Source organism: Apteryx mantelli, chromosome 3, assembly GCF_036417845.1.
Source record: "Apteryx mantelli isolate bAptMan1 chromosome 3, bAptMan1.hap1, whole genome shotgun sequence".
Lineage (NCBI taxonomy): Eukaryota > Metazoa > Chordata > Aves > Apterygiformes > Apterygidae > Apteryx > Apteryx mantelli.
Window position 1 is genome coordinate 55674387 of NC_089980.1, and position 18247 is coordinate 55692633.

General features: G+C 42.3%; 1 protein-coding gene across 1 annotated transcript; it reads right to left on the reverse strand.

The window, feature by feature from the left end:
* Positions 1-11817: 11817 nt before the first annotated feature.
* Positions 11818-18076, reverse strand: PSMB1 (proteasome 20S subunit beta 1). The gene is made up of 6 exons (XM_067293402.1): positions 17610-18076; positions 16493-16600; positions 15027-15108; positions 14422-14551; positions 12762-12868; positions 11818-12093 (listed from the first exon to the last, which is right to left on the reverse strand). The coding sequence occupies exons 1-6, from the start codon at positions 18059-18061 to the stop codon at positions 11908-11910; spliced, it is 1065 nt and encodes a 354-aa protein (XP_067149503.1). The 5' UTR covers positions 18062-18076; the 3' UTR covers positions 11818-11907.
* Between the last annotated feature and the right edge of the window lie 171 nt (positions 18077-18247).

The window sequence follows — 18247 nt, forward strand, 5'->3', positions numbered from 1 at the left end:
GGGTTCAGAATAATCATATGATATTCCCCAAAATGCCATTAAGACCCTCTGTCTTATATGGCAAATCACTGCCAAGGCTGAGACGTATCTGTTCGGTGGGATGCCATGAGCTGGTATTTGCCAGGTGAATTGGTCCGTGAGCACAAAGCCACAAGATCAAAATGTGAATCTTCAACTAAACAAGTTCACCTTTAGCCAGAAAAACTCCTGTTTCCAGCAATGAAGGCAGCTTACACACTGTGAAACTGTCACCATGTTAAAGAAAACCCAAAACCTAAAAGTTTCTTTTTTCATAATAAAACTAAGCTTGAAAACACAACTAGCCAACAGCAATATAAAGGCATTAGAACAGCAGCATGTGGATGTGTATAAAGGGAGCTCTTAAACTGTAAAATATTTCAGAGTACAGAAATGTTCTCCTTCAGAAAGGATGAAGGTTTCTGACATTATAATCCCAAGTCTGATCTTACTTAATCTGTTTCATCATGGCTTCACTTTTTTGCACCTATTTCTAGGAAGTATATCACATGCTGATTAGGAGAAACAGCTGTGGTGGAGAAATCAAGCTGCAAAGTAGCTGTGTCTGCTGATCTAAAAATGAGTGCAAGGGAGAGGCATGGGAGCTTGTTTCTGAGCTTATCCTAAAGTCTTCCCTCCCCCAGAACTACCCTGGCCTGTGGGCAAAGCCGGGACACTTCCAGGTGAAGAGCGTGTCGGGGAAGTGGGGCCAGCTCAACCAACTCCCTGAGGTTTGCTTGGGAGAGCAAAAGGTTTGCAGCTCCCCTCCCCTTTGATGCAAGGGAGGGAGTCACGGGCAAAACCTCAGGGTTTGTGTATTCAAAGCAGTGCTCCAGTTTTTCTTGCTCCTGTAGCACATCTGATATTGTCAGCATCGTTTTCAAGTACTGGTGTGGAGATTTGTCATCCACTTTAGTGCCACGCACGGTCGTTCTTCCTTCCTCTGTCTCACCCTCCATCCTCTTATCGGTGCCCCCTCTACCTTCCCCCTGCTCAATCTGACTCAACAAGACACTCCGAATTTTCCATATCTACTTTCCGCCCCCCCCTTCTTTTGTCTTCTGGTGACAGCATTTGGCATTTCCCAGACAGCCTGTACTCCATAAGGTCTTACAGGTTGAATACTAGAACGGCTTGAACGTTGCCTGCTGAGACTGAAGAAGAACTTGAGTGAAAATAATCCTCTCTTTTGTTCCGCTTGGGTTGCTTTTTGTTTGCCTGACAGATGTTCGGCCCCTGTGTGTGTGCACGGAGCAGCTCCTCTGCCGAGTCACCAGGCCCTGTGATGCATCAGCTTATTGATTTCTGCATATCTGTGCTGCTTGTCACCAGCCCTTACAGATGCGAGGGCTCCGGGGCTGAAGCCCCTCTCCTTTGCACACAAATGGGGTGATCTCCTTTTGTGAGGGCACTGCCTGAGGAGAGCCGGCCTCTCTCCCTCTTGCACTATTGTGACAAAGCCGAGCAGGTTTGGGGGGCGAAGGGGAAATCCTGTCGAGCCTCGAGGCAGGATGCTGCATTTGGCATGTTGTGACCTGCTATGGTGCAGGTGCATGAGTTAATGGGAAGGCAAAGTCTGAAGGCATAAAGGTCTCACAGCTTTTTACTGTACCTGTGTGTTATTTCAAGTTCATATTTCAGGTGCTTGACTGATGGATGTAAGGATCAAAGGTACAGTGAGGGAAAGCCTTGTAAACCACAGTACTTCTTATTGCCCAGTTCCTCTTCTATTGCATTTCTGTTTGCTGCTCTGAGTTTAATTGACTGGTCTAATGACACAGTCACTACATGTGAAAAGACTTTTATCTTACAATAACTGCCTTGTAGCCCACTTATAATGCTTTTCTTCCATTTGTCTTTATTGTTTTGGATTGATTTTCTACCTCCTGAATGATGGCACAAGGAATCTGTCAACCAGAAAGGAGTGAAGGTGCTCTGTGAACGATGCATGCTGCAGACAGTCACCCGTGCTTCGTAATACCGCTGTAGGCTTGCTTTGCTGCTGATGGCAGTTTGGGTTTCTTTCCCTGACATATATCTGCAGAGGTCTGAACTGCCACTGGACCTTGTGCTCTGATTGAATTGTGAAAAACAAGGCATTTGTTCTGCCACTCTTACCTGTTTCCCTTGCGTAAGCCTATGCTACCTAGAAAATAGTTGTTGCTTACCATCCTACCCAGATACCTGTAACAGCAGCTCTTTATTGGTGTCTAAAATACATGTTCAGAGGGGGCACACTCTCAAGGTACAGAGGTGTATCCTGTTTTCTAGGGGTTGGGACAAGGATTATGCTATGCTTAACCTTACTGCACTGCACCATTCCCTTGCAGCAGAGATGAGGTGTTTATCTTCAGCCTTGCTAAGCCCTCACACCTCTTGCCACCTACAGCAAGATCTGTGTCTGCAGATCAGCTTCTGGTCTGCTCTGTGTCATGTTCCCCTGCCTTATCTCATCTCGCTCCCTGAAGTGTATCACGTATCACAGCACATGTCTCAGCCTCCAGAGTGCTGACGACTTTGTGGCAAGGAGAGGGGCTTCCTTTGATTTCATTGATGCTGTCAGGCACTGAATTGTCATTTAATACCACAGTAGTTCAGCGCCAGTTTATTGAAAACTTAGCTAGCTATGTGCTAATGGCCTGTTGCTTGACAGGATATTTTACCATGTAGAAACAAATACAGACCGTTTACAGTGCTACAGAGTTCATCTGTTCTCTTCCTGAAGTTCCTTTGCTTGTCAGGGATGTAAGGGTTGGGCTGACTCTGTTTGGACTTGTTAAAGCAAAACTCCCATTGACATGTAATAGTCTGCTGTATTTTCCCGAGAGATCACCTGAGCTGGCAGTGATACCTCCAGGGGCATAAACAGATTTGTACCAAGGGGCGGAAACTGAGCCTACAGCCTGAGGTGCCCTGTATTACAGCTCTAGCTGCCTCCGGGCTACTGGAGCTGAGATATGGTGCCTCTAGTCCTCAGCATGTGCTTCTCCCTGACATCTCACTGGGCCTGTGGCTGTAGTTAGTGCTGTAGGAGGTGACGGCAAAGGAAACGCCTCTGTGTAACACTGCCTTGAATAACCCCTGGCAATAGGGTAGGAGCAGAAACTTGGACAGCGTATGTAGGTCAGAGCAGATGTTCTTGCGACCTGCCTCTTCCCAAACTTCTCTGTGTATGAAAGCAGCAGAACGGCTCCTCTTCACTTTTGCAGGCAAGATGAGCAAATGTTGCTTGCAGAATCAGATCAGGCTCTGGTGTGTATGTCATGCCGTTCAAGTGGGATGCATGTATGGGTCATTAATTAAGGGAAAATGACATTGCCAAGCCCCTGTGGTATCAGTAGCCAGCAGCTTTCATTCATCTCTTCAGTAGTTTTGGATCCTCCTTGAAACAGATTTAAAAATGAGCAGAAAGGAGAGGAGCTATGTAAAAAGGTCTCTGGTTTGACAAATGGGGCCTTGCTGAGCCTGCTGGACCTTGTACTTGACCTTCCTTCTGGTGTGAATCACTCGATGCACACTGTGCAAAGGGAATTTTGTCCTCGGACTGTCACCCAAATGCTGTGAGCTAGTTTGTGACTAGGTGAAGTTTAAGATGTTGGGTTTAACCTGTTAAAAACAAGTGGTTTGGGACTAAGCATTCACAGGAGTTACCTGTAGCAAGATGTAGGGATGCCCGGACTCTCAGTCCAAGCCAGGAAGGACAGCGGATGATTCGTGAACGATTCCCAACAGAAGGATGAAAAGGAAAGAAAATTCCAAAATCCAAATCTATTGATCCTCTAAAGTTCAGATGTGGGGGGATGATAAATGCTTTCTCTGTCTTTCAGGCAGGAAAAGTATTATAGGTTTGGGAGGATCTGTGTTCGTGCAAGTACAGCCCTGTGTATCAGGAGGTACCTGTTGGAAGATACAACGCAGTGCCTGGTGACAGTGACATTTTACAAAGGCCGTTTCTAACTCTCTGGAGGCACCATGAGACCAACAGTGTGGGTTTTATGTAAAGCAGTTATATGCTGTAGACAGCGCCTGAAACCTAAGGTGTACCCATACTGAGTGTTAGAAAGGAAATTAGTATTTGAATTAATTCCTTTGACTTGTTTTGTTTCTGCCTTTTCTCTCATATCCCTTCTCCTTGCTCTGTACAGCCTCTGGGTGATGTTGTTGTTTGCAGGGCGGCTCAGTGGCTGTGTGTGAGCTATTCTGCGACTTTTCTTTTAAAGCAGTTCTTTGAAATTCTTCTGCTTCTGTAATGGGGATTTGAGCTCAGTTGCGTCACTGTTGTGATAGTCTGTCAAGCCATCTAATTGGGTGTTTCATTAAAACTTACAATCGATGCTTACACGGCAGCAATCCTGTAGTCCAACACTGTAGCTAGATCCAGGCTGGCTGACCAGGTGCCTACACGTGGCTTGGGATGTGGATGCAGAGGCCTGTCAAGAACCTGCTTGCCTGCACGCTAACCCCACTGCTTTCAAGGGGAAGCTTGAATGTATCCGACCATCTCTTACTTCACATTCTCCCTAGTGAGACCAACTGGAGCAATGCAGTTAAAATAAACAAATAGGTGGCTTTTAATCCCTATCTCGGAGTCAGGACTCCTTCTGGGATCTCACATTGGACACTCAAGAACAAACCATCCACAGGCCACTGTTAAATATCCTCGCCTGGATGTTTCTTCTTTTTGTTAGCGTGAGTGAGGAGGAAATGCTACAAGAAAAGGGCAGATTTGTATAGACTAATAGAAACTAAATTCTTTCATTTTGGCTTTGGATGGAAACAGTTTATTAAAAAATAAATCTTTACCTGTGCACAGCAAAATGTTAGTTAAACCACTGCAAGCACATTCTCTTATGAGAAGTCTAGTTTTTCATTTTCAGCCAAGCAGTGCGAGAGGCCATTTCTTCACTTATTCCAGGACTCTGATTCACTGTCCTTGGCTTCATTTAAGCTGCAGTAATGACTTCTCCTAGCACAACAGTTAAACTGGGAGCATGAATTGGAGCTCAGATCTCCATGTCTGAGCACAAAGTGAAACTGAGGGCCATTTACGTGCCAACCTTGGGCTTAAACTAAACATGGGGTTTAAACTAAATTGCTAGAAACCTCTCTTAAATGTTTGTGCAGGAGTTTTTACTGGTTGAATTAGGCATTCAAATGCCTGCATATAGATGCTGCTTTAGTCACTGTGACTTCTGCGCTGCTGAGAGAATAGTGTCTTGGCTTTTTGGTGCTTAGCTAAGTTTAGTAAGTAGTTTCCTTTTGACAGAGAAAGGTCGTAACAGAGGTGGAGGGTACTATAGCCTCTGACTTCAAAAGCTGTACAGCCAAACAAAATATATTTGATAATTTAGATATAATAAACCAATCTGAGTCAGTAGCCTGTCTGTTCAAAGCCATAAGCCCAACGGTTCTGCGCTAAGGGTCTGGAGAAATGAGGGGGGAAAAACAGGTCCTTGCGTGCTTGTGGAGATGCTTTCAGCTGTGACCTGAGTAAGTGCTCAGGCTGAAACAGGACTGCTGGTCAGGACACACTGGCTGCCCAGGTGATGTCCCCTGAGAGTTAAGGGGTGCAGATGAACTATGTCATGCACCAGTCAAACAAATGTTAGGCAGCTTGAGTCATGTTTCACACTGGGCTTTTACATAAACTTGTGTGAATCTCTTCAGCATCACTTCAAATGCACTGGTTACCTTGTGGGTAGCAAGGTTTTCCTATCCATATCCTCATACAGCGCTCCTGAGGTTGGAGTTGTATGAGAAAAATCTAAGTGTCGCCGTTGAAATCTTCTTGTTTGGTTGCACTTTTTGAAGAGCAGCTTAATGTAAAAGCCCCACTAAATACCAGCTGAAAATACTTTGCATCACCCTTTAAAATGTTTTTTATTTCAAATTTTGTGAGTTAACTCAGGGTGAGTGCATCTCTTGGCTTTTGTGAAAGGCCATAAAAAGCCAGACTTTGTGGTTTATTTAAATCAGAAAATGAAAACACACTGCATAGCCCTTCCAAAGACAAATTATCTTTCGTTTTTAAAAATCCCATCTACTTCTCATTAATCAAGCCATCCCCTCTGCTAATAAGATGGAGGCGGGGAATGGAATGTCATTTCAGCTCAAACAGCTGTTGAGAATGTCAACCAGTTTCAAAACTCTTGGCAAAAGTTGTAAATGTAGTTCTAATAAGATTGACTTGTCTGCAACTAGCAAACAAATACCAGCCGCACCAAAACGTCTGTTTGCCATGAGACTTAATGGAGATTGTGTTAACCATTCTGCATTCAAGGGTACACGTCAAGAGAAGTTCAGATCAAACATTAGGCAGTGACACTGGTATGCAGCTTTTGCTAAAATGGTTGCTTATATAAAACCTCACAAAGTCTCTCTTCCTTCCCCCCCCCCCCCCCCATCAGACTTCTTAACTTTCTGCTATCCTGGTGCACGAGGTTCTTCTTTGCAAAGGCTGTGTAAGAAGGTAGGGGACATGCTCCCAAGACACTCCAAAGCACCACAGAATCCCTCACTCCAGGTACCCCCAGCCAGTGGCCTGGGAAGTTGTGGACAACAGGGCAAGTGGCAGCCAGGTGAGACTTCCCAGGCCTGAAATACAAGTAACCAGAGAAGGATAAACAAACAGATTGATCATCTACCACACCTGACTGCCAAGCTGATTGAGGCTGGGGTTTTTTGTTGGTTTGTTGTTTTTTTAATAAAGCCTGGCTAAACAGAACATCGGTCCAGATGAATTGTTGGGCTAAGCCACCTTAGTGGGCCAGATACTGTAGATGTCAGGTACCCATACCTGTAGCACTGTGGGGAGATACATAGGTAAATCAGCACATCAGTGACTTCTTGTAGAAGCACCAAGCATTTGTGCGGCTGGAGAAAGCTAAGCAGTGGAAAATATCTATGTTTCAGAGGAGTCAGGGCTTGGGTAAGACAAAAGCTCTTTACCCTGGCAGTGAAGCGTCTATAACATTGCAGTAAAACTTCCCATCTTCCGCATTTTGGTTCTCTTCCTCAACCAAAAGGGAAATACAAATCCTGGTTTTAACGTTTCTTTGATAGCTCTTTGATCTAAAGTGCTAAGCACTGGTTCAACTTTCTTTTGGTACCGTCATTATTCTCTTGTTGGTGCTCCTTTGTGTCTCGTGCCAAGGAATATAATTATTGTAGGCTACAGTGAAGCTGAGCTGCTTGACAGCGTCCATCCCTACCGCCAGCTTGATCCTCTGAAATGAACAGGGAAGCTGAACTTTGCCAGCAACTGTTAGGAAAAGGGCCAAGAACAGTCTAACAGGAAAGATGCTGAGGATTTTTTGTTTGTTTTTCTGTTATACCATGTTTTTGTAATTATGAATACTTTGTTGAAGTTGCTTAGAAAAGGAAGTGCACATAAAATGGTTCATACAATTAAACTAACTACATATAAGAGTTGAAAGAATATAGAGCAGTCTCACCCTGCTGCCCTCATGCAGACAAAACCCCTACTCAGAAGGAATTTGGCTTGAGAAGGCAGTTTGGGATACAAATCTTCGTTAACTTAGGCCCCATGTGCCATATTGCCTTGCAGTTTACAACTGCCCCAAATGGCCTAAAAGCAAAGGACATTTGCACTAGACAAAAGCAATGACTGAAAGGAAAAGGAAGAGGAATTTAAAAGTTGTCACTTCCAAAACCCTTTTACTCTAAAGTTGGTTCCTGACTCAGCATTAGGAATACTGAACAAGAGAGCAATTACTTTCTGCTTCTAAAACTATTTTCTGCTACCCTGGGGAGAAACAGGACTATTTTATTTTCCTCAGATTCTTGTGAATGCTTCTTTAATCATTCCCTGTTGCTCCTGCCACTTTTCCCCAAGCTTCAGGTTTGTAAATCTTGAATCTCTAAATTAAGATCACTTGCAATGCCTTCCTCTTGAATTCCAATATGGTGAGAGAAAAAAAACCAACACTTTTGTAAATGTGGGGAATTACAACTTTATACCCTAAATAATGTAAAGGAGTGAGTTGCAGCAGGATCACTTCAAACTGCTATACTTCAAATAGTGTTTTAATTCCCATATAGCTAGTTTCCCCTAAGAAACCGCAAGAAAATAGAAGCAGCCCACTCCTATCTCCCACCTCACTGAGGCATATACAGTGTTACAAGCTTATCTCACTGTAAAAAGGAAATATTTCATACTGAAGTGAGAGAACTCAGTATTGGGTTTTTAAAACCAACCTTTTATGATTCAGCCTTAAGAAAATCTTGCTCTTAGTTAAAGCAAAATCAAACTCGTTTTGATACCTACTTACACAGATGATACAGTGAATTTGATTTTTAGAAGCATATATGCAGTATATAAGCACTGCCAAGCACTGTCATTTCCCATAATAACAAGCCCCCCACCCCTCCCCTGTACACAAAATGCATTTGCTGCATAAGCTATATTGCTGAAAACGTGTCTAAAATAAAGCAAGGTCTACTTCATTACAAACCTAGTCTTTAAGGCCTATTCTGACCTTGTACAGTCCCTTATATAAGCAACAGCATGCTGACATTTGGCTGAGCTCAAAATAAAGCCTCCCATCTCCTCAATAAACAGTCCTGCAAATCATGTTATAGTGGGAAACTGGTAAAGTATGTATGACTATTTTTACCCACGTAGTGTGTAATTACGCTGAAGCCCGTGATAGCAACTAACTATTGCCATCTTATGGTGGCTTTTAGTATTGCTCCAGATGAAGCTGAGCGAGCTGTTACGGCAACATGCACTTGCTCTAGTTGCACCCTGTAACCTACAAGTACTTGAACAAGGTGCCTAGAACTGCTCACTCCAAGAGCAAGCAAATTTTGCAGTACAGCTCACTGTTGAAATACATATATTTGTAACTTGCTTAATATAAGAAAGGAGTTTTAAAAGATAAGCACTTTCCCCTCTCCCTCCTTTCTCTTATGTAAAATTGTATTAAAGATATCTAATCTCTGACCAAAGAGATCTGCCAAACCCAGATCTCTGCTTCTAGCAAGCATAAGTGGTATTCTTATATTTGCTTTACCTAGCTGTTCCTCTATACTGTAGCAACCTAGACAGTTCTGTATCTCTAGATATTGTTCAAAGTGCTCATAAAAAAAATAATACACATTGCAGGCTTACTGTGAGAGGACTATTGGCCTGATTTATATACAGGAACTACAGGCAAAGAATTAAGCAGGGTTGCAGAAAGTCAAGTTATTCCTATCTTCCAACCCTAGGGGATGACAATCTTTGTTTAAAAAAAAAAAAAAAAGCTAAAAACTTGGTGGATTAAGTAACATCTGACATCTGTGACTTTTGAATGTGTTTTAATACTAATGAGTAAGCAAGTAACTTCTGGCTGAGCAGCCTGTAAACATTTTTCCACTTACATTTCTTCTGTCACTCCTGTAACTTCCAACTCTGAGCACAAATGGTGATGAAATCAGGACAGATATAAACTGGGAAGCCAATACTATATTAGGAAACATACCTTCCTTGGCCATCAGTTCCAACCCTGTCCACACTGGGAGTGAGTGCTACCTCCTTTTGCCTCCTTCCATAAAAGGAATTTAGTATTTTCAGTTTAATGGACCTGTGAAAAAGCTTCCATTCCCACTGGTTTTTCAGCAAACTGAGGACTGAAGAGGACACAAAATGGCCCTCTCGTCTGCAGAAGTGCTCCAACAGGATAGCCCTGATACATAGTAGCTGAAAAACTAGTATTCCCACTAGCTGCTGTTGTATCTCTGAGATCACCAATGAGACCTAAAAAACACTCTAATCATCTTGTATTTCTTCTGAAACAACTTACAGACATAGCCCTGGACACTTGAACCTAAAACAAATCATGCTGCACACGATGGGTGCATGCATTTATTTTGGATATAAACTTTACCCTTAAATGTGAGAGCATCTAATTTTTTTTTTTTTTAATTGAATCACTGCAACTAACCCACACTCTTGGCATCTTTTAAGAACACTAAACCCATTCAAGTACAAATTCGGTAGTTCCCCTTTTTTGTTGCCTTTCCTTGATCAATGTTTAGATCGTGCATATTATCAACAGGCCCATCCTAAAGGTAGGCACAGCAGCTTGTTACCATCCGTGGTTTTTTTTTCTCCCTGGGGACTTGAATGCTATTCAGTTTCACTAGTCTTCACTAACTTTGCACAAAGCCATAATGATCTACTGTGAAAACACTTGAACACCCCAACATAAACTTGGTATCAAATATAGCCAAGCTTAAGGTGCTTTAATTGAATTTTACAGAAGTACCAGAATGTGAGTTTAACATGGTATGGCTCATTTGCATTTTAAAGACACAAGCTTTCAGTTCTTGGAATTACTGTGTTTTGTTCAGTCTGCTCAGTAAGGAACAACATACAGCCACCCAGTCATTTATACAACTAACCTTGCCCATTTAAGGTGACTTCTGCAAATAATGTTAAACATTGCTGTAAGTTATGTTAGTTTGCCTGGAAGTTCTGACTTACACAATCCAGTGACTTCAGCCTCAGTGTTATTCAGACTGGGATGCTCTGTTCCTTCCTTACTGCCCATCCGATCAGCTACGGATGAGAGATGTCTGCTCTTCACATGGGCCAACAGCGGCACCCAGTGGTCAAGTGTTTTCATAAACAGCGAGAAAAAGCAACTGCTCAAATTCCCACTCACTGGCTTTCCTAAACACATCTAAACTTGTTTTAAATGCAGTGGCTGTGTGACTATTGAGGTTCAAGAAGTTACCTGTAACTTAAACTGCCTGAAATTACCATCACTGGTGAAGACTAGCCAGAGCTAGGAAAAATGCACAGGACCTGAAATGCTGCGCACAAGGCAGTCAGCTACCTCCAAGCAGGAGACAAGAATTAACACTAAGCAAAATTTTTCTAAAGCATGTCACCTCAAGCACAAAGATGCTCTTTATGTCCTTTTCTAAATGGTTATAGACTGAAAAGACACCTGAGCAAGAGAAGCTTATTTTGCCTTTGATTATGCAGCTTTGCTTTTCCGAAGGTCCTAGTACTCAAGCCAATTTCCAGTGGGGCTATACAGCACATGAGACAGTTCACACTTGATGCACTTTCCCAAGAAAGTGGAGCAGTAGTAAGACTAAAAAAGACCCACAGACATTAATAGGCAGTCAAGGAATCTCCATGCTAAGTTATTTTATTTTCCATCAGTAGCCAGAAAAGGGTGATGCTTTAAGTTTTCAACGTTAATCAAATAGAAACATGTAGAGGTAAGCCCAGATGCAGAGTCCAGGACTCAACTCCTATAGATTCCTTTTAGCATTCTCCCCTCTTATAGAAATTGGGTTTTTGCAGCTACTATAAGGTGTAAACCTCCCATCTCAGATGATTCAGATTTACAGTCTCTATAAATAAGGGCAGGGAGGTTAATGCAAGGACAGCATGTCAGAAAGATGCAGGAGATAATAGGAAAAACAAGCTATAAAGTGCAGAAAAAGCAATAGGAACACAACAAAAGCTTTCCTCTAGACCAAGGCCAACTTGAGAGCATTATCACAAAAGTCTGTCAAACTAATTTCAGTAACTTTACACTTCCCCAAGTTGTAGCACAAGGTATTGTGAACAGGGGACTAAACGGACATTGAAATTAGATTAATAAATTGAGATGAACCAAACTCTTTACCTTTAACACTTAGTATCACCCTTACCTTTAACACTTAGTATCACCCTTACCTTTAACACTTAGTATCACCCTTACCACAAACTGCCTTGGTTTCTAAAGAAACACTATAATTTGTAACAAAGATAGAAAACATTCAGCATTACATTAGTCAAACTTTTTGAAAAAATTTAATAAGACAAATGTCTTCACAATATGGATAGTTATACATCACAGATTACATGTTTGTAAGTGAACTGAGTTAGTCTTTCCGTAATTGGACAGTTTCCTCTTTAATTCCATCTTTTGTGACAATGCAAATCTTAAGCGCATCACCAGTGTACACATCTCTCTCAGCAGCTGAAATAAAGACATCTTTAACTAGCTGCAAAGCCTTCTCCAGGGTCAGAGGTACATGTTCCACATTTTGCATGTTCTTGAAGCCAATCTAAGAAAAGATGAAAATTCATTTTAAAGAAATCATGTTCCATCTAACATGAAAGTTGCTAGCTAGAAGTTGCTTTAGTCTCTGCATCAGAATGAACAGATTTAGACAACTTAAAGATAAAACAGTTGGTCTGTTTTAGAACCCCAAATTTGGCAGAAGTATTCCTGCTGTAATGGCATACAGTTTACAGCTGCAGAACCAGAACTTTAATACTGATATTCTTACTAAAAGTAACTGGAGGCAGATCCAGGACAAAGCAAGTATAGCTTCCCCCTGCTAATATTCAGCATACACAAGGCATTGCAACATTCAGATTTAAATTGATCTATTTCTTCAGAAGCTTCTCACCCACTTTTTAAACTCAAAGGGCTAGCAGTATCAGAATTGCACACATGTAAAGAAATTGCACAATTTAAATATTTAATTGTATTTTAAAGAGCCAATCCACTGTTTGTAGTACACTAAAAAGCCAAACAGATCTTAAGGCAACACTTTCTGATTTCCCCTCAGAAGGTAGAGCCACCCAATTTGTAAATTTACAGATTAACAATCCTATCTGTAATACATTTAAACCTTCTCTCAAAAGGTTACAGTAATACACCCTGAAAATAAAGCAACAGTAATCTGATCGCCACAAATCTTTACTGCGGTCATTAAAAAAAAATTACCTGGTTATCAAGCAAGGGCTGCAGCATGGCACTTGCTGATCCACCTGCTTTGAAAGAATCTCTCTGGTATGAGCCTACTGGATCAAAGCTATATACTGCTCCCTTCCCTTAAGAAAAAAAGAAAAAAAAGTACATAATCACAATCCAGAAAGATTCTCAATACTGATAAAGAATTACATCAGAAACTATTTATCTGCATAAGCAGTCTCTGGAGTACCACAGATCCCAACAAACCTTTACAAGATAATACCTCAGTACATTCAGACAATACTTTGTATAGAAGGTTCACTGTGGTTGTGGTTTGGCACTATATGCAAGTATGCAAGTTACCTTCAAGATTTAAGCTATAACCGTGCTCTAAAAGACTTTTTTTTTTTTTTTAACAGTACTTACCACAGAAAAAATCTCCTGATACAGAATAACTAAAGCAGGAGCAGAACACGTTAGAGCACAGTGCTGCACAAACAGCTCTGCTGGTTCTAGGGTCAGCACAAATAAAGAGGCACTTTAGTTGTTGTTTAATACTTGAACTACCTCCAGAGAGCCCGCTTAAGTGCCTCTTCCTTGCCTTCTTAGAACCAGGGATCATGCTCTGGGCTTTTACACACTTCCCTCTGAAATCAGGCCAGGTTGTGCAAGTCTTCGTAGCTCATGCAGGCATCAGAAATGCAGGCATACTGTAACTCTGCAGCATCAGGGTTTCAAGGGGAAATACTAGTCGAGGCACAATGCCAGGTCAAGCTCATTCTTTCCATTCAGACAGGCTGCACCTGATTTAATAAACTGACCAGTACACTGGGCAGCACAGTACAGGTCTCCAAGTAGCCTGAGAAAGCTAGCACAGATCCAGAAAGTAACATTAAATCAAAGCTAACCAATTTTGCTAGACCTAAACTAAGACCATGCAGGTAAGCCTGCACTCTGATTCTCATCACATGCTACAGCACCCTCATAATCTGAGATATACTATTATGCAGACTCTATATTATGTGGACATGTTAACAAACTGTGGGAAATGGTTGAAATTATCCAAACAAGACCAGTTCTGAGCTCTTGCTGAAAGCCAGAACACAGTCTTTTAGCAATTCAACCAAATCATTGGACAAGGGCTCAGTAGGCCCAGAAGGGCTGTATGTTAAACTACAATGTCCATGTAGAAGCTATGATTTTCAACAGAGATTAGGTGACATTTAAAAAAATCTCTCTATAGAAGCTTGCCTCTAGAGTAGCCCTTCATATTTAATGATCTGTAGCACACAAAGAAAAGCCTGAATAAAATATGTACAATTTTACTGCTAACATCTCCTTTAAAGATGCATTTGAGAATTCCAGCAAAGCTATTATAAGGTTTTCTACTCTAGATAAAAATATGAAAGATAAGTGATATTAACAGATTTCACCTGCAATCAAATAACTACAGCGTAGTTTTTAGATTTTCAGACTCTTCAAAAATGGAAGATTAAGTTAATAGTGAAAACTAAGAGACAAGTCAGATGTATAATATGCGTTTGATCTGTGCAAGTACTGTAATGTCTAAAGCTAAGTTTTAAGAATAGGAATGTAAACTTCATTACTCCATCAGTACATTCAAGATGTAAAAGGATACCTGTTCACCTGTAGAAATTTAGCCTTCCTTTTTCCATGGCATTTCAAGCCTTACCTTCTTCATCGAGTCCACCAATTATGTTGTAAACATAGTAAGGAAAGAAGCGCCGAGAATACAGAATTGTAGACAGCATTGCTGCAATAGCCCCAGTAGTCATGGTCTTGTTATTGGAATGCTTGTACATCTGCAAATGGTACAGCACATCCAAGAAGAAAGTCACACACTAAATTTTATGCTCAGAATAATCAGAATCATATTTGCTGTAATCTCACCCCAAAGTAAGTTAATGCTAAGCAGGTTTATTAACTAGAATACATCTACAAGATTACTGAAAACATAATAGTATAAATGCAAAGTCTTCTTGCAAGTCAAAGTTATTCTTTGTAAAACTTCAGAGAAATCTTAGACGCTGCCTGATTAACATTCAGTTAACATTATCCCCTCTAACTCTTCCATTTTTAAAGTTAAATTTGTGATGTTACATTTAGTAAGAACACAGCAATCTCCCCTGCTTGATCTTTCATTAGCAAATCAGCTATAATTATGATACAAACGCTTGAGGAAAAACAGCAAAGTTGTTATTTAAATATATCATATTATTGGTCTCCTCGGATGTGATGCTATTATCAATTTCTAAATACATTAAGATATTTATCTACCTTTAATCTTGCTTCAATAATTTTAGTAAGTGTAAGGCAGTCACCATGGAAACCACTGCATCCAATGATCGTTTGTTCCGTCCTGTAAAATGTAAAGTTACAATGGGATTTTAGATTTAGTATGAACTACACAACTTTTTTTTAAACATAGGATATTATGAAAACATCAAGTGTTTTTTCAGTTTCTCTAACACTATCAGAAACTGTTTTCTAAAATGTAGTAACAAGTACTTCGCTCATAGAAAGGAACTGCAGCCTATAACCTTGGAAAGGCCTCGTTAAGGGCAGAACTACATGGATATCATTCTTCAATACACTGACTTCAGTGGCGAGGCTGACAAGAAGAAATTCTTACTTTCTCCATGCACTCCTAACCCCAGCTAATACCATTCAGTCTTGCCAGGGGAACTGTTTTGAGGTGGGGAGCCCACTATGCAAGATCACTCAACCCAGTTTTACTTCATCTGGCCAGAGGACTGCACTATTATTTTAAAACAGTAATGTAAATGTTACATTTTATGTGATTTTTCTGTATCGGGACAACAGAGGTTATCTGGCTGCAGAGGTATGGCAGATTAGTTAGCTTTCATGAAATATTTTGAGATCGGGCAAAGAGCTACATGAATGAACGCTTGAATTTTAAATTGTAATAAAATAGTAAGAATCTATAAATATTCATACACTATTTATAGGATTAAGACTTAGCAGTCATTTACAAACAATCTAAATTGAAATTTCTGTCACTAGCATTACCCAAAACCACCCATCATTTGCAGCATACAGATTGTACCAAAGTAATTTCCAAAGTAATTCAGCATCAAAGAGTCAAAGATATAGTCAGGAGTTACCCAGGAGAAAAACGAGTTCGTATGAACTTGTACCAACACCAGGAGGCTTATTAACACAGCTGATGGCAGCTACATTTAAAAGAAAGTAAGCAATATGTATTTCTAAACCAAGGCAATGCTACCTAGGCAAGATGAGCATAAGAAGTTCAATAATGGAACTACTGATAGGTTTACCTCTTCTAAAATAAACAGCCCAGTGCCAGATGGTTGACTAGAGGGACAAAGGACAACTGGTATGCTGAAAGTGGTGGGCACACTTGTGTGCCAACACCAGGTGTCCTGAGGAAGCAGAACTATTTACTACAGGAATAAGTTTCACGACAGTTAAGATGAAATTTCCTATGATTATCCAGCCAAAAAAGCACTTAGCTAGCATTACAGATGAAATTTAATACTGTACTAAAAAAGTTCTGTCATCAGCTAGATTCAAGAGCATGCAACAAAAAATCCAGTCATATTCACAGTATAACAAAAGAGTCCCCTTAATTCCCAAATCAACTCTGTTACTCAGTATCCCTGAAAGTGCAATCCCTGAAAGTTTTGCTTAATGGAAACGCTAGTTCTTTTCAATACCCAAGACCTTTCATCAGTTTCAGTTCTTACAAGATTCAGACTTACAGTTTGTAGCATTTCGGACTGTCCCGGCTGTGAATTGCATAACCTTCACTCAGTCGCGTGTCAGAGGCAACGATAGAAAAGTCTTCTCCTGCAATTGCCAACACAGTCCTGAAAGGAGAGTATTTGTATAATCATGATTCCTAGCACAAGTATTTTCTTACACAACAAAGGAACCGACAAGATAGTAGTTCTCTATCCAGACTCAAATTTTGTCAAGCATCTTATTATATTCTTTGATATGCTTCCTGTTATACATTTCCCTATGTGCAAATCAAGACTGGAGGGAAAGAGATAGTGACACATTGAACAGAATGCACATTATTCTCTGCTTTGTCAACAGACTGAGTAAACTTAGTAATGACTGGGTTCTATACAGCACAAGAGCAACAAACAATGGATTAACAGTTTTAGATGCCCTGTGATGAGGAAGGATTCAGACTCCCAGAAGAATTTGTCTCTCCAAGCAGAAGTCCAGCCAAGTGTTAACGATCAAATCGTCACACTGAGACATCAACACTCTTTTAGTCTGATATTATCATATATTATTTGTTCCCAAATAACTAGCTGTATATGAGCTACTGTTAAATAGTAAGTAAACAGCTATTCCTTAAGAAGCAATTAAGCGTTATGAAAAAAATTAAATACCACCCCAGCCACAGCCTGACACCACCTGAGGGCAAGTGTCAGTAAAATATCATTTGCCTGTAACAGTTATGACCAGGTAGCTATCAACGCAGTTACAGATTTAAAAGGAGGTAACATGACCATTACACAGGTTTCCTAAACCGTTGTAAAGAAACAACCCTGTTGAGAAAGGAACGTGCTTACTTTGACCCATAAAGCTCAGGGAGCCCGAGTATAACAACGGCCTCAGAGACATGTCAGAAACCCGAAAAGGAGCAAGACCCCGCGGGATGCTCGGCCAGGAGGAGGGGCACCCCGGCCCTCCCCCGTCCTGCCCTTTTTCTCGGCGGAGAAGCGCTCGCAAGGGGAGACAAACCCTCACGCAAGGCCAGGGGCGGCAAGAGGGAGACCAGCCTCGCCGCCACCCTCCTCGGGGGCCCCAGCGAGAAGGGGGTGCCACAGCCCGTCCCACCCTCAGCCTGCGCCTCCTCACCCTCCGTTGAAGGTATAGGGCGAGAAGCGGTACTGCACGGGCGCGCCGAGCCGGTAGCCCAGTTCGGGCCTGGGCTCCGCGTAGCAGGCGGTGGACAGCATCCCGGCAGCGACTCGCTGCTGTCTCACGGCAAAATGGCGGCACCGGAACCGGAACTGGAGAGCCGCCGCCGCGCGGTAAGTACGCTCTAGGAACGCGGGAGGCCACCGCGCCTCGTGTGCCTCGGGCGGCGCCCCGCCCCCAGGGCCGGGCGGGGTCCGCGGGGGCGGGGTCCGGCGGCCGTTGGGGCGGCCGTTGACAGCCCGGCTCTGCGGGCAGCGGTGCTCTTGGGCAGTGCGGCCGCCCCGACTGGCAGCCAGCAGCCCTCCGCCGCCCGCCCCCTCCCCAGCCAGCTCCAGCCGCGGGCCGGTGCCTTGCCGCAAAATGCAGCGGCTCCCATCTTCCTTTCCCATCTCTCTTCCTTCTCACCACCCGCCAGGAGCAGGCGAGCTGTGGGCTCCGTGGGTCGCGCCCTTGTGCCTGTCCCCGCGCGGCTCCAGTCCTGCAAGAGCTCCCCCAGCTTGGGGAGCCTCGTCTGCTGTGTCTGGTGGGGTCCCTACCCGGGCACGACGTCTAGCGCCGTCGTTAGCTCCTGCGAG

Bases quoted from the DNA above. Each gene is read 5' to 3' on its own strand.
- PSMB1 (XM_067293402.1), bottom strand. From the start codon at position 18,061: ATGGGAAAGGAAGATGGGAGCCGCTGCATTTTGCGGCAAGGCACCGGC. The intron at 16,601-17,609 runs GTGAGGAGGCGC...CTCTCCTTTCAG, and splicing joins CCCTATACCTTCAACGGAGG to GACTGTGTTGGCAATTGCAG. The intron at 14,552-15,026 runs GTAGATAAATAT...TACCATTTGCAG, and splicing joins TTATTGAAGCAAGATTAAAG to ATGTACAAGCATTCCAATAA.